Source organism: Taurulus bubalis, assembly GCF_910589615.1.
Source record: "Taurulus bubalis genome assembly, chromosome: 7".
NCBI lineage: Eukaryota > Metazoa > Chordata > Actinopteri > Perciformes > Cottidae > Taurulus > Taurulus bubalis.
In genome coordinates this window covers 19,774,692-19,802,432 of record NC_136595.1, presented here as the reverse complement: position 1 = coordinate 19,802,432, position 27,741 = coordinate 19,774,692, and the positions used below count along the sequence as shown (strand labels likewise).

Genomic DNA, 27,741 nt, shown 5'->3' with positions numbered 1-27,741 from the left:
AACAAATACAGCAATATAGTTTATTGTATTTTCAAATACGTAAACAACGTAAAATGAGACAATGCTCATTACAAAATCTTCAGATTGATTGTTTTGTTTGTCGATCAGCTATAGTTTGTATCCATGAAGATATTGTCTTTTTTAGGAAATAACAATATATAGATTATATTGTATATATCCATTCACCCCACATTCTCTTACCGTGTATCGGTACCAGGTATCTGTACCATACACCTGCTTTTGCTTTTTGTTAAACTCAACTACCCACAATTCTCAGCGAAAAGCAGGAAGGTGACGTATTTTTGCTACGTGTCAGGAAGTTCTGTAGGCAAACATGGCGGCGCAGCAGGGTGATGTTGATGAACTCTTCGATGTAAAAAATGCCTATTATATTGGCAGCTATCAACAGTGCATTAACGAGGCTCAGAAGGTGAAGGTGAGTGTCTAACACGGCATCAGTGGAATGTTTTAGAGTAAACTAGTTCCTCTCTATTTAACGTTAACGTCACATCTCTGCCCTGCTACAGCCAACGAGCACCAATGCTCAATACATTAGCGAATATTGTTCTATACAATAATGAAGTTTTCTCGATAAAATACTGAATTTGTGTTTTATATCTGTATTTAAAGCCGTCAGCACCAGAAAAGGAGACTGAAAGAGACATGTTCTTGTACAGGGCATACATTGCGCAGGTAAGCCTTTTCTCAACAGTCATTTTGCTCATGTAACGTTAGAAATGGTGTGTCACAATGAGCTCAGACTCTTGTCATTAGCTGAAAGTTACTTGTTATTCATATATGTCACTCACTGTGAAAAACGCCCACCTTGACCTGCTGTGTTTTGTGCTATTGCAGAGGAAGTATGCTGTTGTCCTGGATGATATCAAGGGCAACTCTCCACCAGAGCTTCAGGCTGTCAAGATGCTTGCTGAGTATCTGTCCAGTGAAAGCAAAAGGTAACAGCTTGCATTTGACTCTTGGGTCAAATTGGAAGGGGCATGAGACTTTTATGCCTACGCTCTTTGGCAGTATTCTGTGTAGACAGTATCTCAATACATTCATGAACATTTTTAGCAAAGGAATCGTTCAATCAGTATCAACTTGGATAAATTACAAAGTATTGCAGTCAGTCACTTGATTGCACCATTTCTGGAGTGCTCTCGTAACCGGGACTTTCCTCCAGTGATTCTCACTGTGTAGAGAATCTAATTCTCTACACAGTGCTGATGAAAACCATCTATTTGATGATTTGACCCATTGCTGCAGTAGTTTGTATATTCAAGGTGTTGCTTTTGTCAACGTTAAACTATCTCAATGTCACCGTTTTTTTAATTTATATTTTGGGGAAGGGAAGGCAACTGGTTGCATCAAAATTGCATAAGGATTGCCACAATATAATTAAGTATACTCAACAGAATTATAGAATATAATACATCCCCAAAATATTCAATATATCACCCAGCCTTAGTCCTTACACGTTTTAATCCAATTGTATATGGAGATTACACACCATCTTCTACTTCTTCTCTTTAATTTTGAGTCCTTATTGTCTGAATAATTTTCCTGCTATGTTTTTCTCTCGCAGGGATGCTATTGTTGATGATCTAGACAAGAAGATGGCAAAGAGCGTGGATGCTGCCAACACCACCTTCCTCCTCATGGCTGCCTCCATCTACTACCATGAGATGAACACGGATGCTGCTCTTAGGAGTCTGCACCAAGGAGAAAGCCTTGAGTGGTGAGAAGTGATCCAGATTTTCCTTTTTTAAAAGTCTCAAAGATTTTGCTAACATTACAAACTGATTTCAGGTCAACAAAGAAAAGAAAATCTTTTACTTTCTATAAACTACAAACTACTTCTATTGGAACTAAGATGAAGATAACGATGACAGAACTCGTTTCATCCTTAATCCTTTGTAAGGTTTAATTTTTATACTTATGTAATCATAAGTATAATAATTACTAAAAGGGTCAACTTCTACTGCATCATACTCTCAACGAGATAGACGTGTCTGTAGACCCAACTTGGTTTGTAAATGAACGTTTTGTCTCTCACATCTGCTCTACGAGACTTTCTGATGGGTCACTGGGGTTATAAGGTTACTTTAATATTAAAAACAACAGCCTGAAACTGACCGAAATATTTATCTATTTTTCAGCATGGCCATGACCATTCAGGTGTTGCTGAGTCTGGATCGTGTTGACCTGGCAAGGTATAACAAAACATGTAAACAGTTGATGATTTTCATTGAATTCCTATGTTAGATTTTTTTATTTTAAAGCTTGTGGAAAACATCCAGGTGCTTTTTACGTGTTTTAGAATGTAATTTGACAGCAAGTCTGGACTTGACTAACTTTGCATACACATAAGTATACTGTCTCTTAAAATGGAACATGTTCCTCTCATAACTATCACATTCTTCTCATTGACAGGAAAGAGCTGAAGAAGATGCAGGAGCAGGATGAGGATGCTACACTAACCCAGCTGGCCACAGCCTGGGTTAATATTGCTGTGGTGAGGAAGCTAATATTAGTATGACATCATCAAGATACACATATTTGATTTATAAGTAAATGTTCTATCATGAATAATTTGTTAACCCCACGTACATATAATTATTTCCATGTGTCTGCATATATACTATGTTAATTAAATTACTACTCATCCCATTATCTGCATTATAGTTGTATTGTTATTGATCTAAGCTGCAATCAGGTTTGAAATGATTAGCATGCAGGGTAGTATTTAGCAGTTCACGATGCAGTATAAATCTTAACTTAAAGTATGGCAGGTCTAAGAAGGACTGTGTTCCATTTAATTTGTCCTCATTGCATATTTGATGTCTTCCAACTCTTCAGGAGCATAGAGTACCACAACACCAACAAAACAAAACCAGCAGGGATCGTTGTCCTTATTCTTATTGACTTTTCTGCCTGGTCCCTGCTGAACATTTCTTCTTTCCTACATCTGATAACATTTTGCGTGCTGTTCCAGGGTGGAGAGAAGCTTCAGGATGCCTACTACATTTTCCAGGAGATGTCAGACAAGTACTCCTCTACACTGCTACTTCTCAACGGTCAGGCGGCCTGTTACATGGCTCAAAACAAGTGGGAGGAGGCTGAGGGAGTCCTACAGGAGGCACTGGATAAGGTTTGTCCCTGTTGTTATGTCGCTTTATCACACATTATCTGATGTACTAAACACACTTTGTTGTACATACATGTGGAGTTTGGCTTGTCTCTGAGATTTGTATTAGATTCATATTCTTCTTAATTAAAACCTTAATGATGTCTGCTAAGGGGGATTTTATTGGAGGCACTTTATAATATGCATAGAGGGTTAAACCTGTATGATTATTGCAATATGTATTTAAAAAAAAAGCAATGAAACAACAAGGATGTCAAGTCTTTAGGAGATTTTTCTGAGTGATACAGTAAATGTTATGCAGAGGATGTTCGTCACTGTTTCCCCAAATGTTTACATGATGACAAAGCACAATCTGAACAAGCTTATCGCAACTTGAAAATAACAATATTCAATATGAAACTTAAACATTATAATAATTTGTGGTTGCTTCAGGTTTATGTAATGTTAGATATATTCTTTAGAAATGTTAGTCAAAGAAGTCTTCAAAACGAGCAGTGTGGTCATCCCGTCAGTGCAGTAGAACTAATGAAGTGTGCTATTGTGAAGTTAATGTTGTTCAAAAAGCCTGCTCCGGTCAAGGTGTTATGCGCTGATGCAACCAAAGACCTTTTAGTGGAACCAAACAATGTGTTTTAAAGACACACAGCAGTGTACCAGTTGATCACAAAACATTTTAAACTTTTTTTGTAGAATTTAGATTATGTCAGAAATAAGGCCAAATATTTCCTGTTCTGTAGACGCCTCCCTCACATGGTGTGATTTGAACATTGTGCACTGTTCTAGCTGTAACAGCAGATGGCACCACAGACTCTTTTGTAGTCTGAAGTTATTGTATATTTTCCATAACAAGACAGGGTTTTTGTATTTATTTTTTACAAATGTGCAGCTTTTCTGAGATGTCTTTTTTTTTTTTTCCCCCTCTGTTTTTACTGGTTGAACTATTAAAATGAGATTGTTGTCCTGTGATCTTATCTTTCACTAAACACACAGAACATAACATACAGTAAGAACTTTATGTAGCTTTGCATGAATGCTAATACTCATGTTCTACCTTCTTCTTTTTTTTAAACCAGACAAATCGTTTTATGGTGATAAGTAGAATAAATAAAATGAACAAAAGTTAGTGTTTCACTCATACATGTAGAAATGCATATATCTGGAGCAAAATTCCTTTTAATGGCAAAATACGGAAACGGCACCACTGATGTACTTTTTATGATATATGGAGATTTAAGTCGTATCATTCGTTCATTCAAGTGACAATAAACTTGCTAAATAAACGGTCAAGTTCTCTTTCAATGTCTTTTCTCCACTTTTGTGTTTCTATTGCTGTACTCTCTGCTTTGTGAGGAATGACTTTCTCTCTTTCTCTCTTCCTCCTTTTAGGACAGCAGTCACCCTGAGACGTTGATCAACCTCATAGTGCTGACTCAGCACTTGGGCAAAGCCCCCGAGGTGAGACTTTGAACCCAAAAGCTGTTACCGATGGCAACGCTTAAGCAGTCTTCAGTTTAACATTTTACAAACTCGTCGTCAGTCAAAGAGGACTTGTAATATCTTTGTCCAACAGCACTGCACTGAGAGAGCAAGATGCTCTTCTCAGCAATTTGTTATGTGTTTTCTTTGATTGAAGCAGGCAAAAGCATTCAACCAAGCGGTTTCTTGATTGCGTTTCTCTATCATGAAAAGTGTCATCTAAGCATTTCCACAGGTTTAGTGCTGGGTGAGTAATGCACCCTGGAACAGAGTTCAAAAGATAAAGACTCAATTATCTGTCTTTGGTTTGATGGACTTGATAGTAATGCGATAGAATGCTGACCGTTGACAAAGCCATAACTAAAATAATGATAACCACTGATTAGTGCATCTCACTCAAGGTTAACTGCAATTATGTGGACAAGTTCTGGAAATAAGTCTGATCCTTGGGTATGATAAGAGAGAGTAACTTTTAAGTGGACTTCTTTTATCTAAATCTAATCTAAGTAATGTTTAACTTTGTCGGTTCTTATTTGTCTTAATAGCTCCTCTGTGAACGGAATAGTGTTTTCTTTTGTCTCTTTTTGTTCATGTCATTACTCAAATCAGGTCTTAAAATATTCCAAGAGCAAAGTAATAATTTGAACTCTTTTCGATTGTAGCCTGACAACAACAACTGTCATAAGATTTTTAGTGAAATGTCACCTTTTTTTCAACTGAGCCTCATCCCCTTCAAACTAGTGAGAAGACCACAGACAACAACCCTAAAGAAAATGTGTTTGTTGACAAGCCTTCATCACATTTACTTTGTTTGAACGTTTTTAAGTCCCAGAGAAACGGCTCTTAATGTGTACTTTCTTACTTTTGCATCTGTTTTGTGTTTGCCCTCAGGTAACTAATCGATACCTCTCTCAGCTGAAAGATGCACACAAAGCACACCCATTCCTCAAAGACTACTTAGCCAAGGTAACGTGATTGGTTCTTTATTTGTTATTCAATGCTTTACATTCTGAGGGAGGCTGCTGACCTGTGGCCAGGGCTATATAGGTTCACAAGATCTATCCTTAGTTGTTTCATAACCTTTACTCTTTTATGATTTTATTTCCTGGCTGGCTTTCAATATTGTGCAGCTTGTGTCCTTAGAGCACCTACAATGAGAGCATTAAACCCTGAATATATCACAAGGCTGCAGATGTACATAAACATGCTTAAACTAGGTTATACCATTGCCAAACAAACCATGTGAAGCACAGCTGGTCAGATAATTTCTTCTGGTTTTTAACTGTTTCCTATGCTCTTGGCTTCCCTGCAGGAGAATGAGTTTGACCGGCTAGTGATGCAGTATGCTCCCATCGCTACAGCATAGGCCATCTGCTTTTACTGAGACACCTCAGCAATGGACTTCATTAGTACACCGTGAAGTTCTCTTTCTAAATTGCAGAACTGCATTTGTTTTGATACTTGTCAGGAAAAAAAATATGTGAAAATTAAACTTTGTCTCTATATTATTTAAACCAAACCAGAAGTTGTGTAGATGAAACATGTCCATCTTATATTAATTTGAACTTTCTTTATGGAAATCAACCTACAAGTTTTAATGTAAACATTCCTCTGAAATGATAATAAATGTGTAATTCCGGTGTTGGGTTTGAGGTGTGGTTTTTGTGTTTCCATGCAGACACTACTTATTTAAGCCAAATGAAATTGTCCCATTTTTGTATGATTGAATTGTATTGTGTGTAGTCATGTATAAATCATTCGTCTACACACTGTCTCTTTAAGTCATCCTTTTTAATCCTCAAGCGGAGGGTTAAAAGAAAAGATAGCGGGCCACTAATTACGTCACGCCACTCTCGGCTTTTTTTCTTTTCTTTCTTCTTCATCTTTTCGCATAAACGCACGCTGTGTCTGTCCTCTTTCCAACGTACCACTTGAAATATCCATTGAAAGCGAAGCGCGGCTCATTATAACGCAGCGCCGGACACTTGACCGGAGCGGAGGAGAAACAAGAAGAAGAAGAGGAGGAGGAGAAGAATAAGAAGAAGCAGCGACGGCGGCTCTTCACAGGACACTATTGTTCTTACTTATCCTCATCTATTCGCAGGAATAACTCGGCTCCGTGGGCCAGCTTGTCAGCAATCTTCCTGTTCCAACTGACGAAGCGGCACAGTGCCGTTACATAAGGCAAGTAACGGGCGGAGATGAGACGTTACAGCGGAGCGGCGCTGTGATCGCATGTGCTGGCGGGTGCTCGGCGCTGGAAAGGGCGACGCGAAACAAGCGTGAATTCGTTCGTGTGCGTGAGCTCCCGTCACGTTTACGGGTAATTTATTCCAAGTGAGCTAGCTTCAGCTTGGAAGCCGCATCCGATGCGGGTCCTCTCACTATCGTGTGCGTTTGAATTAAGTTAGCTAGCTAGGCGGCTAACCAGGACGCACCGCGCCGCCGAGGAGCCAGTGTGCGGGGATGATGATCAGAGGAAACCGCCGCCAGACACGCGCTAATGGCTCCCGTTAATTGTCAAAACCATATTCGTTAATTGGTTTCTCCGTTGTTAACGAATACAGCCTCGTAGTCTGACGGACCTGGTGGGCCCTGCTTTTATTAATAAAACGGACGCGATGAATGGGTCCATGTCTTAATTTGGAAAACAAAGAATTAGGCTACTGAAGAGGGGTAAGCTGGTTAGATAAGCTTATTTTAGCATTTTTAGTTGAGCTAGCAAGCTGGTTCACGGATCAGCCACACGGTCTGGACTGTGCTGCTCCCTGCTCTACCGCTGCGCCTCAATTGGAGTATTTTTCTTTCTATTTTCGGTTTCCACGTCTTTTTTTGGTATTCTCTCTGCGCTGAAACCACAATGAGCGATCAAAGCGGGGACGCTGGGCCGGCCGAAGTGGAGCCCATGCCGGGATACTTGGACCTCATTACCAGAGCCTCCACCGTGATGCTGGGCGCATGGAGAGACTGTAGTTCTTGCGGTCTGGAGCTCTCCAAATGGACTCTCCTGGATAACGCATACATTACTTGGACCGAAATCGCCCTGTTCCTCTTTAGCGCCTTTTTGTGGACGCAAGTCAGGCGGGGACTGACAGAAAGTCTGTTTCAGGTGGGTGACACACAATCACACGTATCAATTCCCCCTCAGCTCTCCAAGGTTAATTTACTGACACTCTTAATGAATAGGTTTAGTAGCTCATTTCTCTAATTAGAGCCCCAGCACTGCAGACGTGGGCCCTCTGTGCCTCCCATCTCTCAGGAGGCACTGACGGCACATGCTCCGGGCAGACTGACTGTGAGGCAGGTGAGAGTGGGAATAACACATGCGAACAAATATTAGATCCAGTTGTAGGCTCAAGATAAAGGAGCCAATCAGGAGGAACAATGTGAGCTTGTTAGACAGTACACGCCCTTATCTATACTTGTGTTGGGCCAACATTTGAACTGAACAGGTGCAATAACTATTTAAATAAAGAAATTCCTTTTGGTGAGCAGTTCTTGGTATATTGGCAAATCCAAATCTAACTGCAAACTCAATTCCCACACACAGACAGGTGTTGGCATTTCATTACGTTTTCATTCTAAGGAAGTAATGTGTTTTATAGTTAAATTGCTATATAATGACCCTAGCCAATAAAGTCCTAGTTACAACCATGGAGCTGTAACCTGATCTTATTCCTTCTGGTGACAGATTGCAAATATTCTGGTGAAAAAAATACTTCATATTTAATATATTAATAGTCTGAGACAATCAATATTTTTCTGTCTGCTCGCTGAATACAATTCAAACATAATTTTCAATTTTATCTATTTGTAACAGCCAATACATTACTGAAGCTTTTAGATTTCTATTAGTGCCTTGAGGTACTTTTTGGAACATGGTAGCGAGGTCATTAACTGCAATTATGTCAAATTGCAACTGATGCAGACTTCCTAACATCCCATTTCCTCCCCCCTTTATCTCTTTCTCTCACACACACATAAACTGTGCAGAAATTAATGGTGGAGAATGAGTATGAGATTTAGTATAGTTCATTTTGAATCCAATATCAAAATATATGGCATAATAATAGATTTTCTCAAATGTATTAAACAGTTAATGAATACGATAAGAAGAAATAAATGCCTGTTTTGAGTTATGTCACATACCTGACAATTTAAATCGTATTCTTTCTTAACATTGATGCAAAAATCATTAAAAAAATTCAAACTGCAGCAGTCAGTAGTGCTCATTGATTTGCAGCATTCCCCACAATGGCCTAAAACACCCAGAGATGCTATGTAGAGAAATGGCTACTCTCGGCTTTAAATGGTATGACACAGTTACAAATATTAACTATTGCATCAACATCATATTAATGGATGTATTTTCAGAATTGAGACCAATGCACTGTGGAACATCAGGAGAAAATGTTGGTACTTGGTACTTAAGAATGCACACAAAAAAACAACACAATGACACTTAAAGCCGCATCACAACATTGTTTCTTACCACAATATCTCAATCAGAAGCTCAGTCTGCGCTCTGACCAACTGGCCCTACGCCTCATCTATTCCCTCCACCCATGCGAGTCCTGAGTACCTTCACACTGTTGTTGCTGTCAAGGAGAGCCCTTCTCCACAGAAAGCTGGCATGTGGCTCGCTATTCTGCCATGATTGTGGATGGGGGTGGAGAGTCTGCACGTGGTAGATGCTACGGCGACCATCAAGTATACTCTAGCTCAGGGCCCCATGTGTGAAGGCAGATGTGGCCTGAGAATGCAAAGAATGATGTCTGTTTTCCACTTTACATTATGTATGCGTGTCTCGCTCGCTGTGTGTGCATGTGACTCACTGCCCCGATTTAAGGGCTGGATACTATGAGGGCTGTGAAGGCTGATGTGAGATTTTTTTAAATCGGTTATCTAGTGCATGTGTAATACCACCTTTACAGCGCTTACATCAGGGATGAAGAGGATCGGTTCAGTGTTAGGTCAGTCGTGATGATCTCACCATACATAATGCAATGTGAGTATTGCTGCAATACATCACAAAAATTGAGGCGGGTTCTCGGGAGAGTATGGCTATATTTACGGTTTTATTTGAGCACAGCTAATTGCACCGACTTGAACTATACAGGATTATAGGTACACGCCCTTAATTCGATTCAGAGCTAATGAAAACTTAAGGATATCAAACGTTTGCTTCGACATAGTTGACGAAGCACTGTGCATCCCATGATGTCGGCTTGTGTAGATTATGATGTGATGTTACGGACATGTGAGGAATGAATGTTGGTTCCTCCAATAATTATCAAATATGGAGCTCTAATACATTATATAGGCATAACTGTCAAAAAAAAGGCCATTTGTTTGTCAAGTCATGGTCAAAAGTTTTTTTTTTATTCCTTATTCCTCATGAATTTGTTCACAGGACCTATTTCTTGTAGAGCTGCAACGATTTGGCAAGTATTGCTAAATTGAAAGTCCAAAGACAAATCATTAATCTTTTCTCAAGTCATTTATCAAGCAAAAACGCCAAATATTGACTAGTTTCTGATATTTCATTGACCAAACGAATTGATGAATCCCAAAAATATTTACATCAGATTAATCCATAATGAATATAACTTTTGTTGCAGCCAAAATGTCTTGACTAAAACACTAAAACAAAGCTGTATTTGCAGGAGTTGCTGTTAAATTTTACTTCACATCTGACCCAAGATCTGATGGATACAAATAATTGGTTTCCTGTTTTGTTTCCTACAGTACGCTCTGTCATCTTTGAAGCATGACAGTTGACCCACTTAAAATACCCACTTTCTCTCTTTTGCATTTACCATGGTACACTCGTATTACAACTATGAAAGCAGCAGAGTGATGCTTGATTTTGTATGTTTAGCTTGCTGTGCTCAGTCACTATACCACTGACTGTACGGACGAGTGCCTTCTGGTCGAACCCAGTCAGTCAAAAGCTAAAGAAGAGATAAAGAGATGTTTAATCCTCAGTGTCCTCAAGCGCACTACGAGCCATAAGACTGGACTCTTGCTTATGGTGACTGAACTTGGTCCATGAACAAGACTCTCCGAAAGTTAGGAAGTACGTATGCAAATCTTGAGGTCGGATGGATCAGCTCCTGCAATGAAGAGTCTTGTGTATGTGTCAACCTTTTCCTTGTTTACGTGTTTATGTCTTTGGATAAGGTAAGCAGAGTGTGTTGGGTGTGCAGACTGTGCACAGTACTGTGCGGTGGAGTGAGTGGTTTTCATCATGTTTCACTTTTGGTTTGACGCTTGAGCATACGAGCCAGAGCAGTACGTATTCAGGTTTAATTACACAACTTGTTGATAAGCCACTTGAGCTCCACTGTTAATATAAAAACACTGTGGTACATCATACTCTCCTGACTCATCCATTGGCCCTTCTGACGCTGGCATTGCAAAATGTGTCCTTTAAGTTTAGTGTTGGAAAGCTTGCCATTTATCTCTGGGAAACATGGTGAAATGTTGAACTTTTTCAATCTGCTCTTAGCAATAGTCTTTTGAGAAAAATATACCTAGTAATCTTCTAAATGTCATGTGACAGTATGAAAGTAGCTATGCTCCTTCCTCATTTTCTTTTTTACTTCACTCCGCGCACACGTTTGTTAGAGCGCATGCATGTTTATCTCTCTTTGTTTGCATGATTCAAATGTTCACCTGCTGATTTATATGCGTGCATCTGTTTACGAGTGTGTGAGGTTTTTTGATGCACATGGTTGTTTTTTTCATACATGCATGTGCAACTTCCGGCTGTATTATTGCAAAGCCTCGGTGGATGAGACAGTAAATTAGAGAAGAAGGTGGTGGGAAGAAATTGGTAAAGGGAGTAGAAAGTTTAGAAAGAAACAACAATTATGATACTACTTAGTTAAAGTAGAGGTGATCAGAGGGGATACATTATCAGAGAAGGAGGAGACAGCTAGAGGAAGGAGGAAGGAAGGAATGGAGAGGAGAAGTGGCGTGCGAGGTGGTGTAGCTGAGAACAAGCTCGCTGACTCAGCATGCAGCAACCAATCATGAACAGAATTTTACTCGCATATGTTGGTAAAAAGGATGTGCTGTCTCACACACGCACATGTAACTTCTTCCCACTAGCTGACTTTTACATCCAGCAGCATCAGAGTATGTGTTTTGAAAGAGGCAACACACTCGCTGCTCAGTGTAGACAAATAGGCCGTGGTCAAACTCTAGCTGCAGCAGTTAATAACCACTTTTATAAATGCCTACCATAGCCCCATATATATATATATATATATATATATATATATATATATATATACACACACACACACACACAGTATGCTCGCCAGCTCCAGCCTTGTTGCAGAGCTTATTTTCCCTGCATTGAGCAAAGTAGCACCTCATCCCCTGCTGCTATTCTAAATGTGAAAGCAGCCTTATGTTTGACAAGGTCCCTCAAACCACAGATCCCAGATCACCTTCCACAAAGCCCCTGCTCATTGTTGTATATTAGCGACCCATAGAGAAACCTGATACTGGATTTGTAGTGAAGGGGAAGTGCTATCCATTCAGACAAAAGTGCCCACTCAGGTGAAACTTGCTTGTAGTTTTGACACTGATTGCCAGCAGTTGTTCGGAAGTTTGGTTATTAGGCCTATTAGTTACATCCTCTCCTCTCCTCTCCTCTTGTAACTCAGCTATGTCATTTATCATCATATAACTTTTAAACGAGGAGCACTTTCGCCATCACCTGACTGCTTCAGTGTGTCATAGGTCATAAATCCAAAGCACTGATGGGTTCACAAAACTGTCAGCCCCACTCAGAGTTTGTGCTTCAATTAATCAATATGTGTCACTGTGATAGATGCACTTATATCCATCATATTGGTTTGATGCATTCGTAGTATTTTTAGGTATTTTTTGATTATCGCATAATTTCCATGCCACAAAATGTTCCCAACCGCGTGTGTCTGCAAAAAGCTGAATGTCTGCTGGCGTTGTGCGCCTGTCGAGTTGTCGGCCTTGAGGAGTGTTCCAACCTGTAATGCACACAGCATCAAGCTGTTCAGTTCAAATTTCTTACTGACGTATTGGGTGGCTTGCTTGTCAAGTTTAGCGGCGGGTTTCCATATCACTGCCTTTTTACGCATTTGGATCCTTTATACAGTCATTAGCCGTAGCAGCAAATAGTATTCTTTGTTAAGACAAATACAAATTTGAATTATGGATCAACAAGTTTTAAGTTTTGCAAATTACAGAAACCGCTTCACATTGTTACCACACACATCTTATCTGTCAGTGACCTGCCAATTAACACTCCAGACAGACTTTGATTAGTTGATCGTAAGAAAAGCAATCGGCAACTTTTTTTCAATCAAAAATAGTTTTACAAAATAAAACACTTTCATCCTGCACAGCTTGGTACGAGCCTGGTGTGATTTTTTTAACTGTGCTGTGGCACACTAGTGTGCTGTGAGAGATCGTCAGGTGTGCCGTGGGAAAATGTCCAATTTCACTTAATCGGCCCAAAAAAATATTATTTTGTTGCCTCAAATAATTTTCCATTGTTGACCGTCTGAGCCTGCAATATAGTGGCTGGCCTAGTAATTAAATACTCTTCCATGCCACACAATAATGACCTACCATCTATGCTGTATTATGCTTCAATGTGACATTTGTAACTTTTTGGGTTGTTGGTGTGCCGCGTGATGTATATTTTTTATTGTAGAAAATGTGCCGCGGCTCAAAAAAGGTTGAAAAACACTGGTCTAGACATCAGGTCGATCATTGATTCCACGGAAGGTAGAAACAGCAGGGGTGCTTGTATACTCTCTCACATGGCGAATCACAGCCAAAGCAGCCATACGTACCACCAGCAACAAAGTAGGATCATGAATCAGCTCTGTTTGCCGACTGTGACAGTCTGACTCTCCTCTGGTCAACTGGAATGGGCTGTGAGGCCTTGACCGCGACCGAGCTGCTGTGGCCAGCCTTTCAATCCTCTTCCTCTCGCTTCGTCTCACTGACTTGCCGCCAGAGACACAGTGGAAAGATCGTCATTAGACCAGAACACACTGTCACTTGTAGGCTTCACACTTGGCAGATGTCTCTCCTCTAACAAGGCCACTCTATAACAGTGTGGTGGAGCGCAGTGGTTGGGGGAGAGTTCATTTTGTCATCATTGCACACGATTGTGTGCGTGTGGTTCATAAAGTCCACATGATGTTGATCATTGATAGGATGTTTCTATTTTGTTGGTTATGGGTATGATCTCAGAAGCCTTCTTGGGATACAATTCAATATGTTTTTCAGTCACAGTCTCTCTCTCCTGCTGTCCGGTGGATTCGGATGCACTCAAAATCAGAAAGGGTGTATTTTCCATTGCTAAATGTGATCAGAAAAGTTGCCTGCAGCTTTCTCCTTTGTCCTCTTCTTGCTTCAAGTCACCTCATCTCACCTTTTGTTTTTTCTGTATCATTTTGTACTCCTGATCTAACTTGTATCTGCTGTATTCTGCCTTCACATGTAGTCCCCACCCACCATGACAACAACATGACTGTAGCCAAGCTGTGATTCAGAGATCATACACAGACAATACTGTCTTGTCACACCTCGAAATCCCCTCAAAGAAATTATATTTTGGCAAAGAATGAGAAACATTTTCCAGTGGAGATTGTCTAAACTCTGGATTAGTGTCAAAATTAAGACAAGACAAGTGGAATTATCTAAATTTAATTAGTATATAATCATTTTAAAGTATGTATACACTTTGAGGATTAAAACACGTATTAATATGAATGAATGCTAAAATAGATACATGAGTACATTGTTTGATGAACTGGACAGGTCTGTTTTGAGGATGTGTAGCTATTCCACAGAACCCAGTGATGTGGGTCTGCTTTGCTGCTCGCTGTAATCTATAACTGAACCAATAACCTAACCTTAATCCAGACATCCCATCCTCATTCAGCTCCAGTAGACCGTTGGTGTAAAGAGGCCTATCCGTAATATTGGAGCCATAAGCAACCGCCTGAGATGAGCTGCCTGTAGAACAAACAACAGGGATAATTCAGTATCACAATGTTATAGAATATCTGATTACTTTTTAAATTCTTGCCTATGTGGAACCGTTAATTTATATTGGTAATGGCCAGTTGTACATTTGTCTTTAATTTAACTGTATTTATATATTCTATGATAAAACATTGTTAGTTTATATGTGTGTAGACCTTACAGGCAGGTTTCCAGACTCAGCTAGCCAGATTCATCTTTATTATTCAGCTCCATATGGCGTCAAGCAAGATATGTCTTCCTGTTGGTTACATTATGGAAATGGTTGACTTTACCATCACAAAGTTTAAAGTTAAATCCCCCCCGCCCCCCCAAAAAACATCAGAACTTGCATCTAGCATGGGCATCTGAATCTTTGTGCCGTGTATCATTGTACTTCACTTTCCATAGTCATTAGTATAATATAAAAGTCTCTAAATAAAAAATAATAGCACATAATGTTTCCATCTTTAGCAGTCAACATTGCTGTCTGTCTATGAAAGTGTTTGTTTTAAGAAAGCGTCTGTGGGTGGATGATTATGGTCGGCCCATGAACCATGGGCCTGTTGATTCATACATAGAGTGGCCTGTTAAAGACACACACATTCTCTCTGTGTTGCCAATAGCACGGCTAGTGCATTATAAATGACAGCCATATGTCTTCTAGCTGTCAGTTTGGACAGGAAGCAGCTTGAGTGAATATCTTAACACTCCACAGAGACTCTACTTTTATGTTATTTTCCCACTCTTTTTTGGTTGCTTTAACCAATCCAGAAATGTGAGGATGTTAAGTTGTATTATATTCACATAAACATGTTTTTCAGCAGAATTGTAATAATTATATACTCTTCAGTTTGGGAGACACAAAGAAAAAGCATGACCAAACATCACATGCTTTATGCTCACAGCCAAATGAAAGGAAGTGGATGTACAACTGCATTCAATAAAGAGCCGACTGTATGCTACTTAAGTGCCACAGGGTGTCTGTACTGATTTTTATGTTGATGTTTGTCAGCAGGGCTGTTGCCTATCAATGCAATATGATGAGGAACAGACATTTCCACTTTGGCTCAATGTGAATAAAGTGGATCAAATCTGCCCAGCTAGCTTTTCTTGAAGTCGTCTCTCCGGCTCTAATGTAGCTTTAGCCTCTCTGATCACTGCTCTGGCCCCCACTAAATAATGTATACTCCTTTTACTGACTGCTACCGATAATGCACTAATACAATGTAGACTCCAGAATAAAAAGACACCTAGAAAGGGTTGGCATCAGGACCCAGCAATGTTCACTGAAGTATGTGAGGAAACATCAACGAGAATAATATGATTAAAAACTAGGCTATATCTCACTTTAATAGTGTTCTTCTTCGGGCACACAACATGATTGGTTGATGCCTTTTATTTGCAGTGCAAAAGATTAGAGTTTCTAAACTTCCTAATATTTGAGTTCTGTATGAAAGTATTCGTGACAGAAACAATAGGTTGAATATAAAAAAAAAAAGCCCTGGAAGCTTTTAGGCATGTTTTGAGGTTTAGGACTTGCACCTGATTAACTATGAACTAAAAATGATTCTAGTCTTGACAAGCCTCCACAGAATGTATGCATACATGTACATGATGCTGTTAGGAAAACATGGTGCTGCTTCTATGTTAATCTGAATATGTAATAGTATACTGTGTGTATATGTGTTTTAGCTTTATTTCTAGAAATTATTTTGTGATGATGCTACAGAAGTTACGGTAGTTGGAGAACCAATAAAGGTGATAATGCCTACAGGGATCAACTAACAGGCTAGACCTCCTTCTGAAAGGTGCTCTCTCTCTCTTTCTCTCTCTCTCTCTCCCTCTCTCTCTCTCTCACTCACACATTGCGTGACACATGTGCAGGGAAATGCTCTCACACACAAGACAAAACGGCTTTGAATACATCTATTTATAAAAAAAAGAACTGAAACCACAGCAGCTTTAATTTAGACTAAAATAGGTATTTGATGGTTCCTTTGCTAAAAGTGTCAGGAGAGGTAATGTAAGTGTAAATAATAGTTGCCATAACAATCAACCTACATATAATATAATATATAATAATCAATTTTGATCAGGAGCCACATATGCCACTACAGTCATAATTTGTCCCGTTTACTCATTCGTGGATGCTATCTGCTGCGTCCAGTCACGTATTTGCAAATGAGTTTGGCTAATTGTGTGTTTTTAATCAAATGAGTTTAAAATGTTCAGCCATCTGGAGTTTGTTACTTGTTGTGTGTTTCAGAAAATAATTGCACCTCATTGCCGATTTGTTTGTGTTGGAGTGGACAGAACTGGTGTCCCTCATGGTCCATATCAAGCAAATTATTTGGGATTGTTTCTCAAAAGAAAATATGTCTCTCTATCCATGCAAACCTAAACATCTTTCACCTTCAGGTGCTGGTTGAATATAAAAACAAGTTGAGCAAAAATAATCTGTTTAAAAAGGGGGTTAAATATGACCCAAAGATACGTATCATATATGTATCACCAAGCCCTCGTTTGCAAAGGGGACTGAGAACCCGCAAGCTTAAACCTGATGACAAAGACTGTCTGTGGCAATAAGCTACAATATAGGTACGAAGAAAGAAGGGTCTATAAAGGCTTGTTTGTTGCTTTTCACTTGGGATTTTCCATATGCAGAAGACACTCTGCTACCTAAATCTGATTTGTGATACGTGTGTGTTCCTTCTCTATGTGATTAGATTAATGAGTGTCTCTACTAAGTCACTCATATGCCTCATATAATGTCTTTTGTCTGTAGTCAATTCCTTTTATTGTATCACATACAAATTAAGAGCTGACCCATCTCATCGCCATGGAGGGGAAGAGGTCAGGACTGAAGAATTTGCCATTACCCAACATTAGTGACCTGGGACTAGACGAGGAAAGGACAGTACCAGTTCTGTCCCAGTGTGTACAGGGTACAGGAAACATGGAGGGAGAGTTTTTTTTTTTTACTGTTGTTAAATCAGTGATATGAGCCTTAACTGTGCCCTACACTTAAACACTTCTTGATGTGGCTTCACAGTCGCTGCTTCACATTGAAAGCCTTCCACCAGAAAACTAACTGCTTGAAGGGCCCTGAATGATGGTGAGGACTGTTAATGAAGCCTCGTTCCAGACCTCTGATTCACGTTGAGTGATTTGATTGGTGTTGTGACCATTGAGGGCTGTTTTGTCAGTGTGAGAAACATTTGACTAATTAGAGCTAATTAGGTGGGACTCAGAATGGGGACGTTTATCTTCATGGACACCGAGTTACATCCATGAAAGATGGTGGCTGAAAAAGGGGGACATGGTCAATGAAACCCACACTGCTGTACAAGTTGTTTTCAGTCTACATACAGAAATAATGTTCAAATTAACATGGATAGATGATCAATGTGAAACAATGTTAACTGTTCTTACCAACCACTGCCTCAGCCAGATATATTACTCTTTTTGGATTGAATAGGGTACAATAAAACAAAATAACCCTCCTCCCAACAACGTTCAGAAAAAAAACAATCTACAGTTGGATTTGAAAGATTTTAGCACCATTTGATGGTAAATAAGTATTCAATATTTTAAGAATATTGTAAGCAAGGAATGGCTTTTGATTATTTTCTCTTTACAGAGGCAGATATTCTATTTTGGGTGCGGTAGACTAGATGTGTAATGAAGGAGATACGAAATGTTGACTCTAACCTACTTACAGCACAAGACAAGTCTAGAAGACACCTCAAACAGCGTTGTGTAAATTGTCACTGAGAGTCTAAAACTCTGGCCATCCATTGGATTAGCCTTTGTTAATCCTATTTGTCCTAAGTCTGGGAAAAGATGTAAAGAGAACGGAGGGAATCGGTGACAGCTGGGTTAAAAGTGACAGACTGACAGAGTGATGTCAGAGTAATGAAAGAGATCAAAGGAATGAAAGGGGGTGAAGGAAAAAGGGGACTTTATTGAACAGATCCACACATAAACCAGCATCCTGACTCGCTGGCCCAGTTTCTCTTCTTACGCAATAGGCCAGTGGAGTCCATTCACCCTCTCTCCTCTCATCACTTGCTTCGGGGAAGGGCAGAGGGAGGCGGGGGACTGAGAACTTTTAGAGAGTGGAGGGGGAAAGGGAGGGCAATGGGGTGCAGCTGCAGATAAGCAGGGAAAAGGACGGATGAGGGAGGGCTAAAGTGGGGGAGAGATAGATGCCATACTGCAGGTCTTTGCCAGCATCCCTGCATGGTTGTTATGGGAACCACTTATTTGTCGTCAAGTCTCCTTCATGTCGTCCTGTCATACAAACCCTCTGTTTTTCTTCCGTTTCCTTTCTCCCTTCTGTTTTAAAACTGCTTCTCTTTAGATAGATAGCAAGTTCAGCCAGAGTCTGTCTGTCAGAGAGCGAGAGAGCGAGAGAGAGAGAGAGCGAGAAAGAGAGAGAGAGAGAGAGAGGGAGGAGCTGTTGAATGGTCGCAGGTCCCAGCTGAGTGTAATTCAAGGCCCTGTCATTTATGCGACAGAGGACAAGTGGATTATCTCTGTGTCCTTGACCCACTATACCCCCACTTTGTAGGTTGGCACAGAAAACTAAAGGGTAGATTGATAGAGTGGGTGGATGGGGCCGAGTGTGTTGGTGGGCTGGCTGGTACAGAGAGACAATAATGGAGCCATTGGCAGGCTGTTATATCATCTCTGAAAATCTGCATTTCCCTGCTCTGGCCGTGGCCAGAGGGACCACCTTCATCCAAAATGAGTCAGCAAGTAAAAACATAAATTTCCCCAACAAGTGCCAGTAACTGAGCTCAAAGACAGCCATCAGCTGGTGCCGGGTCATGCTACCGCCCTGCTTTCTGCTTTTCCCCTGCACTAACCGACTTCGTACACATTTGGGTTTGGGGTTCATTAACTCTTATAAACAGGTGTTGTAAGGGTTGAAACAGTAACACTTTATGTAATCTGGAACATTTGAACTTTTGTACATTGAACATTTGTAGTGTATGCTGGGTGATAATCCAGGACCAGCACTGCATTAAAAAATGCATGGGGCTGCTTTGGTGGGGGCGTGTTGCTGCAGGTACAGGTTAGCAGAGGAAATGTGATCCAGAGAGTGCAGTTTGAGTAACAGATCCATGAGTTTGAAAGCTTATCAGACACCAAAAGAGAGGTGTGTGTTACTGTGAGGAAGGACCTGACAACTCTACAACGTTATCATGACGGCTATTGTTATATTATTGTCATATACAGTTATATGCTATTATTCTATTCTCCAATACAGCAATAATGGAGTAACTATAGAACGCACTCAAGTAGTTCTTACTACTTGAGTGCGTTTTGTGTCAGTATACACGTAGCCTCGAGCGATATGATACAGATGTGGATATGGAGGAATCAGTAGGAAATGCACCGAGCAGTGAGGCAGCAGTAATGCTGATTATCAGTAAGGTATGAGCTGCAGAGCCACGGCTGGTGTCTGCAGTAACTTGTATCCGCCTCTAGGGATTCAGCCTGTGTGAGTTTTTATCTATTGGGGGGGGGGTGTGATTTGGTGGATGACTGGGGGGGTATATGCTGTGTGCTGACAGCTGGCTTCTATAAATAAATGTCGCAGGCAGGGGGGAGACAGGGTAGGAGAGAGAAAGAGCTGAGAGTGAGCTGGAAAGAAATAAAGGGGAAGGAGGTGGGAGAGAATGGGGGACGGAGGGAGGAGGGGAGGGTTGATAGAGAGGGACTGATAGAGATGCACTGAGAGACTTGAAAGAATGTGGTAAGTGTCCTGAGCCCCAGTCATGAATTTCCGGACACGTACCACATGTCCCACGGTCTCAACCAATCAGCAGCCACGCTAGGGACCATGTGCCCCCTACAGCTGCCTATCCTCTTCTTCATGTGTCGCAACATGAGGACCACGAAGACTGTTGCCGCTACATTTTTATCTCACATAAGTGTTGCCCTTTCAACTTCCTTCCCTGTCTTGTTTTAACTCTCTACTGTGTGACGCAGGGACTCCATCAAATCCAGAAAACAGCAGAAGAAAGGACAGACACATAAGATTGAGGCAGAGAGAAAGTGAAAAAGAATGAAAGAAAATGAAAGTAAGATGATAACGAAGAGATAAAAGACTGTACGTACAGGTGTCAGGAAAAGTTTCAGACATAAATTGTTTAATGTGACTTTTTGAGAACGCATGGCTAACACGCGACGCTGTCTATTAATTTGTCATGTAGGCGGTCACTAAACCCTGTCGTATCATATGCTTCAGATTAGCTGCTTGGTAACAACTGACTGATGTACTGTATCACTGACACCGGCAACTTTCACTTTCCTGCCTCCTGTTACACCATTTCATTGCCTTCCAAAGGGTGTGTGTGTGTGTGTGTGTGTGTGTGTATGTGTGTGTGTGTGTGTGTGTGTGTGTGTGTGTGTGCGTATGCGTGTGCGTGTGTGTGGCATGATGCGTGTGAGGCGTTGTGCTGGGTTTGGTTTCCTGTCTTGGCAGAGCAAAGACACACTGAACACCTGCCTGTCTCACTGCTTAACTGATGTACCTGTCTTACCTATTGTGGTGTTTCTGCTGCCACACGATATATAGAGGCTGAAGACAGATAGAAAATGGTGGGCAAAAGGTGGGAGTGAAGGGGCAGCAAGATAAGGGAGGTGACAGAGGAAGATAACATGGCCCTGTCAGTGAGTAGGTGGAGCATCAGGATGTCAGGGGCCTTCTTTTGGACTTCCTCTATTTCTGCTCGCATGGCAAACCATAAGTAGACTCGTTGAAGACGGGGCAGACGGTCACATGGCTGAACTGTACTGTAGCCTAATGATGATGCTCTATGCATGTGGTCAGGACAAGAGCGACATACAGAGAGGAAAAGAGTGCATGTGTTATTTCAGTTATATGCGCATGTAAAAACATAAAAACATTTTAAAAAATACTTCACGTGCATAGGTTTTTGTGCTTCTCCAAACTATAGACTAATTATCTTCTCTCCTGCAAAAATACACCATTGGTTTGAACTTTATTTCAAGTGATGTATTTCTTTTAGTTATTTTTAGTCATATTTTTAGTTATATTTAGTTATTTATTATAAAAACAATGTTTAAAAGTCTTTTGATGTCTCCATTCTTGCTTTCTTTTGTACTCATTTGTTTTCCACATCCACTGTTTACTAGTTCAGAAAAATGTGCCTACGGAAAAACATCTGTGGTCCAACTGACTAAAGTATTTAAGTCTTAAAAATAAACCAAAGGATTTCGTCTCCGAAGCCACAACAGTGCATTAACAGACTGTAAAGAATCCGTATGGTGAATTGTTTGCGCCACACATATTGAATTAAGAGCCTTGTATTGAATTTCACAATTCCGTAAAAGGACACCATCTAAATGAATCAGTAATTGTGTCTGAAGGGCCTCCCAGCAGTTCGCCCGACTGTATGCTTAAAGAAGCAGCTAAATTAATTCTGTGACTTCCTCTCCTTTGTCTGACTGTGTCTCTTCCCTCTGCTCTGTCCCTGCAGCCTCTAGCACAGTGGTGCAGGCTGCTGCCCAAAGATGCTGCCAAGATGCCAGAGAGTGCGTGGAAGCTGGTCTTCTACACCATGTCGTGGTCATACAGCACCTACCTGCTCTTCTTCACCTCCTACTCCTTTTTCCATGACCCGCCCTCTGTCTTCTACAGTAAGATACAGTGTGAACACATTAAAATGTTTGTTATTATAGTTAGTTTGTGCACTAGTCCTCTTTGGGGTTCACTAATTGAATGACTGCGCTCCCGGCCACCTTAACAGAAAAGAGCATTTAATGGTTAAAATATTCTGTCAGTATTTAATATGCTGAATTTGAAAGGGAATTTACGGCTTTCAATTCCTTTTCATTGTATGAAGCAGGTCCATTTTAAATATGGACCTCAGAAAATGCATGTTTAGTAGTACTGCAACTGAGCCATTTCCCTTCCTAACCTGTCAAAGAGCTGAAGTCATTTCATGACAACATTAAAATGACAAATTAAACAGCAGCCAGAAGACTATGTGGGGGTAAAATGCCATGTAGAGTATTCAAAGAGAGAGATATTTATAGCTGTGCATACTATACTGTTCATGCATATTCTCAGCCTTGAAGTGATCACTCTTCCCTGTTCATCACAGTGATCAGCTGTTATTGATACACAAGACAATCAGCAATCAAAAGGACAGAAAGGAAATACCATCGAGCCAAAATAGAGCAAAGTTGTATGATATAATACATCAAGTGTTGCCCGACAATTTTTATCTGTATAATTGCACATGCATTGCTAATGGAGGATAGATGTGTAACAGGGATTTCACTGAATATCCAGCAATGTCATTTATAGTCTCTGTGCCTACATCAGACAAGGAGGTGTCTGGGCTCTGTCGAACTCCATCACTCTGAGTGGAGCCAGCAGAGGCTGGTTGACAGTGCCAGGTTCATCTTTAATAGCGGCATCACGTTTAATAGCTGTCAGCCTGAGATGTGTACAGAAGCAGTGTACTGTCATGTGACTGGATGGAGAGAGAGAGAGAGAGACAGAGAGACAGAGAGAGAGAGAGAGCGAGAAAAAAATAAATCAAAAAGAGAAGCATATTATTTGTAGAATTAGGGTGAAATCACACAGTGGCAGAAGCGAGGAGGGGTCTGAATTCTAAAGAGAAAAAAAGCTTCCAGGAGAAAAATAAAGTCTACAGTTCCCATGTCCCCCCTTGGCAGCTCTTTTGTGATCCATCTAACAGCCTTCTCCTCAATGTTTAATGACAGAAGGTTCAATCAATAAACATTATGGCCCAAACGTAACCCCATCCCACCCGAGACAAACCTTCCTCAAAACATTAGAGGAGAAAGTTTCCGTCCAACATCTGATAGGTTTCAGAGACATGAGCGAGCCTCGCAGCCTTAACGTACATTTGTCATGTTTTCCCTGTGGTACTTTAGAAACCCTCTCTAATTCCCCTGAGCTTAAACCTGATCCCTCCAGCCTCCTTCACATACGAACAACCCTAGCTGACCCTTCACATCTGGTATGCGGAAGTACACAAGAAGAATCCTCTGTGGGTTAGTTCTTTATACTGTGGCCCATCAGTTGTATACCTTTAAAGCTAACCATGAATCATTTCAAGTTTGGACAAACCTACAAGTTTGATGGAGACAAATGATTTAAAATGGGATATTTCTTTAAAATCCTTTATCCACCAAGAATGTATTAACTCATTGAGTCACAGAATAATAATATGCACTGTGTGGCACATCTTGGATCAGTTTAATGAAAATGTATTAGCTATTTAAAAATTAATTTCTTTCTCCAGTCATTTGTAATTCGCAATGTTTGAGAGTTGTGTCGTCTCAACACCTCCACATGAATTTTCGCTGATAAGCAGTGAGTCTAAAGATGGCTGTTGGCATGAACTGTTTGCAACTCTGTGATAGTTGTGATACAATCAACTTCTGTTTTACTGTGTGTGCCAACAGCCTGAAACCCTCAACCAGAAAATACAAAAAGAAAGATAATACAATTACAATACATACGGGAAAGCACACAGAGGAAGCACACCTCTGCCGAATGCAGCATAACTCTGCATGTATTTTGATAGTAGAACATGTTTCATCCGGCTGCAGATCAGAAATAAAAAATAATATATTTTGTTTTACAAGGGCTGTGTACATGGATGACTTTTATACAGTTTAAAATGAGTTGGACTTAAGGTGAGGTCACAGAGATATACTGTAGTTCCACTTGTTGGCGACAACAAAAAGTAGAATGGTATGGCTGCAAGGAAATGACACAAGGGAGGGAAACGTGGGTGCAATTTAAGAGACTCGGGATTCCCCCTAGTATACATACACACACACACACAAAGAAACATGAATGAAAATATAAAAAAATAATAGACTGACAAAGGTTAAAGGACCAAGGACCTGTATTTAGCTTTATGGTTGAAAGGCAGACATCTGTGACGTGTGTATCAACCCGTAACCTCTCTGCTGCTTGTTCCTCCAGACTGGCAGAGTGGTATGTCAGTGCCTGCAGACATCGCCATAGCCTACCTGATCCAGGGCAGCTTCTATGGCCACTCCATCTATGCTACAGTCTACATGGACGCGTGGAGGAAGGACTCGGCCGTAATGGTGGTGCACCACATCATCACGCTGGCGCTCATCAGCTTCTCCTACGCCTTCAGGTACTAGTTTAATGTGTCTGCCTGTGAAGTCTAAAAAGATCAACTTTTAACTCTTATAATGATGTCATACAGGTCAGTTTATGGCATATATGTAGTTGCTGGTTTTCTTCTTGTATAGGACTTGTATTAGAAATAAGCTGAAATATACACCTACTGTACCCCTCAGATACCACAACGTAGGGATTCTGGTGTTGTTCCTCCACGACATCAACGACATCCAGCTGGAGTTCACCAAGCTCAACATCTACCTGAAGTCCAGAGGAGGAGGCTATCACCTGCTCAACGACGTGCTGTCCAACATGGGCTCCGTCAGCTTCAGCATCACCTGGTGAGGCTCAGCAAACACAAAGACACACACACTCTTTCTGTCTGTTTCTTATTCACTCATGAAGATACTGACGATTGTGGTCTCTATTGTGTTTTCTCAGGTTCTGGTTCCGTCTCTACTGGTTCCCTCTCAAAGTGCTGTACGCCACATGTGTTTCCAGCCTCCAGTCTGTCCCTAACATCCCCTTCTACTTCTTCTTCAACACTCTTCTCCTGGCGCTGCTGCTCATGAACATCTACTGGTTCTTGGTAATCAGGTTTATTAATTCAAACCACAATCCATGTTTGTTTTGTCTAAACTGCAATGAAACAATCTGACTTTTGTGTGTTTACTGTTCCTCCCCTGTTCTTTGTAGTTCATCGTCGTTTTTGTAGTGAAGGTGCTAAAGGTGAAAGAGGTGAACGACGTCAGGGAGTACGAGGAAGAGGAGGGCAGCAAGGCGGCAGCCGGACTCCTCAGAGAACCTCGGGCAGAAAACAACGATGATGATGCTGGACATCACCACTCTGCCCAGGGGTGAGCAAACACCAGACAAATGTCTTTTGTTTAGTCTGACAGAGAGACCTCAGCTCAGGCTGGAATAATACCAACAGCCAGCTGCTGGCAGGAGTTTGAAACCAAACCACCAGTTTAAGGTGCTATATGTAGAATTTCCACATCAATAAATCTGTAGTTTGAAGACTTGAGCTGCTGTTAAGAGAAGGCCTTTTGCGGTGTAGATTTCTACACCAGTGATAAGTTATAATGCTACCAGACAGAGAACTGGGATTTAATAAATAAACACATTTTAAAATGCATGTTATATCCACATGTAGCCAGGTGTATTGTTATATTCTGAATATACACAACTAAGAGTCTGCAGCCATGCTCGCAGCTCTGCCAGACTGCACAGTGTTGCTATGAGCTAAATGCTAAGTTGTTTAGCAGGAATGATATTTACCTTGTTAGCATGCTAATATTTGATATATATATATATATATATATACTACTAGCTGCAAGCGTGGCTCACTGGCGTAAGCTCTGTAGTTTAAAATAACATCCTTTACATATTAAATGTGCCAAATACATTTAAAGCTTGCTTACAAAGAGAGGCCGGTCTCTCCATGATACGACCATACTGACGCAGTTTTGTTGTCAACCACATTCTGCAACATACAGTATAAAAGCCATGACACCCCATAATAGTTGGAGCTGTTATGGGGAGTTATGTCATTAATTTAGGAATTGACTATCAATGCCATCGCCATGAGTTTGACACCTCTAAATCATTTACTAGCTTTATTACCTTTTACTTACAATGACACATCCATGCTGGAAGATGGTTTACATAGCACTTTAGTTTTCTGGGGGGTTTTGTAGATGAAAAAGGATGGATTTGTTAAATTTAGTAAGTTATTGTCACCAGTGGACAAATAAGTCAGTGTCCTTTCTTAACCCATCCTGGCAGTTGTTGTAATAACTATTGGAGGCGTATATATATATATATATAGTATATCTGTTTGTGCCTTTATCTGAACTTATTGATTAATCTGTCTTTATCTGCGGAGCTGCCTTTAGCCTCCTGACTGTCATGTGTACCTCTATCATCTGCTGCTCATTATCACGGCAGCCTTTGACCTGAAGACGTCGTCAAAATCAGCTCATATGTTCGCAGAAAAAGAAATTACACCATATAAGCTGTCGGGTTGCGGCGCAATCAAACGATTTGATAACTCATTCAGACACGTCTCCTCTCCTGAAGTCCAGGTGTAGATGCAGAAAGAGCAGATCTCCCTCTGAGCTTTAACTCGCAGTCCTCACCGGTAGGTAGGATCAAAGAGCCTGAGGCCATATGGAGATGTGATTATGTGGCACTCCTTATCTGCCTGGCCTTGACCACTGCTGATATTCTCTCTGCTTGCTAAAGCCTCACACCTGATCACCTTACCCGACAGGCTTATTCTGTTGTCCTGTCCTGGGCTCTCAGTTCTCTGACTCTCTTCTTGTCTCTCTTCCCAGGAAGCACGTGCAGAATGGGGTCACCAAAGAGAAGCACCTATAACAGGCTCTCCGTCGCCACCACCTGGCACTGGGCTACAAGTACAAGCAAGACAAGACGCCCTCCTTGGACGGCTCACACTCAAAAAACGTGGCCGAAGGGAAGAGTGTCACTGAAAGAAAAAAGGGAGGAAAATAGCAAGTTGGGCTGCAATTGGTTTTTACTCTTTTTATTTGTTTTAGAACATTTCATTTCATCGCTGTCATTTTTGTTTTGTTTTGTTTTTATTAGAGCACTGTGACTGTTATTTCAGGTGACTTTTTGTCTTATTATTGCAAACTTTACATTTGATAGAATCAGTAGAAACAGAGACCAGTTTGAGTGAGAGTTGGACTGCGAATGTCACGTACAGTAGTGCAGGGTGTCATGATCAGCACCGTCGCCCTGAACAGCGCCGCAGCACCCAGGCAAAGAGACGTTCATAGGCCTGTCGTGGTTCTGTAGACATCTAGACCAACAGTAACCTTTAGCAACCTGGTAAACAAATACTATGCTAATTATGTAGGGGAGCTGTGTTTGCCTTCAGTGA

General features: G+C 40.8%; 2 protein-coding genes across 2 annotated transcripts; both read left to right on the top strand.

Moving 5' to 3' along the window:
* The first annotated feature begins 299 nt into the window (after positions 1–299).
* Positions 300–6,264, top strand: cope (COPI coat complex subunit epsilon). The gene is made up of 10 exons (XM_079220452.1): positions 300–436; positions 631–693; positions 856–956; positions 1,586–1,738; positions 2,160–2,213; positions 2,434–2,515; positions 2,996–3,151; positions 4,535–4,603; positions 5,516–5,590; positions 5,937–6,264. The coding sequence occupies exons 1-10, from the start codon at positions 335–337 to the stop codon at positions 5,988–5,990; spliced, it is 909 nt and encodes a 302-aa protein (XP_079076578.1). The 5' UTR covers positions 300–334; the 3' UTR covers positions 5,991–6,264.
* Positions 6,265–7,484: 1,220 nt separating this feature from the next.
* On the top strand, positions 7,485–27,265 carry cers1 (ceramide synthase 1; the record flags this gene model as incomplete). Its single annotated transcript, XM_079220940.1, has 7 exons — positions 7,485–7,733; positions 22,174–22,333; positions 24,666–24,846; positions 25,013–25,174; positions 25,275–25,422; positions 25,530–25,690; positions 27,173–27,265. 7 exons carry the CDS (start codon positions 7,485–7,487, stop codon positions 27,213–27,215), a joined length of 1,104 nt encoding a protein of 367 aa, XP_079077066.1. The 3' UTR covers positions 27,216–27,265.
* Positions 27,266–27,741: the final 476 nt, after the last annotated feature.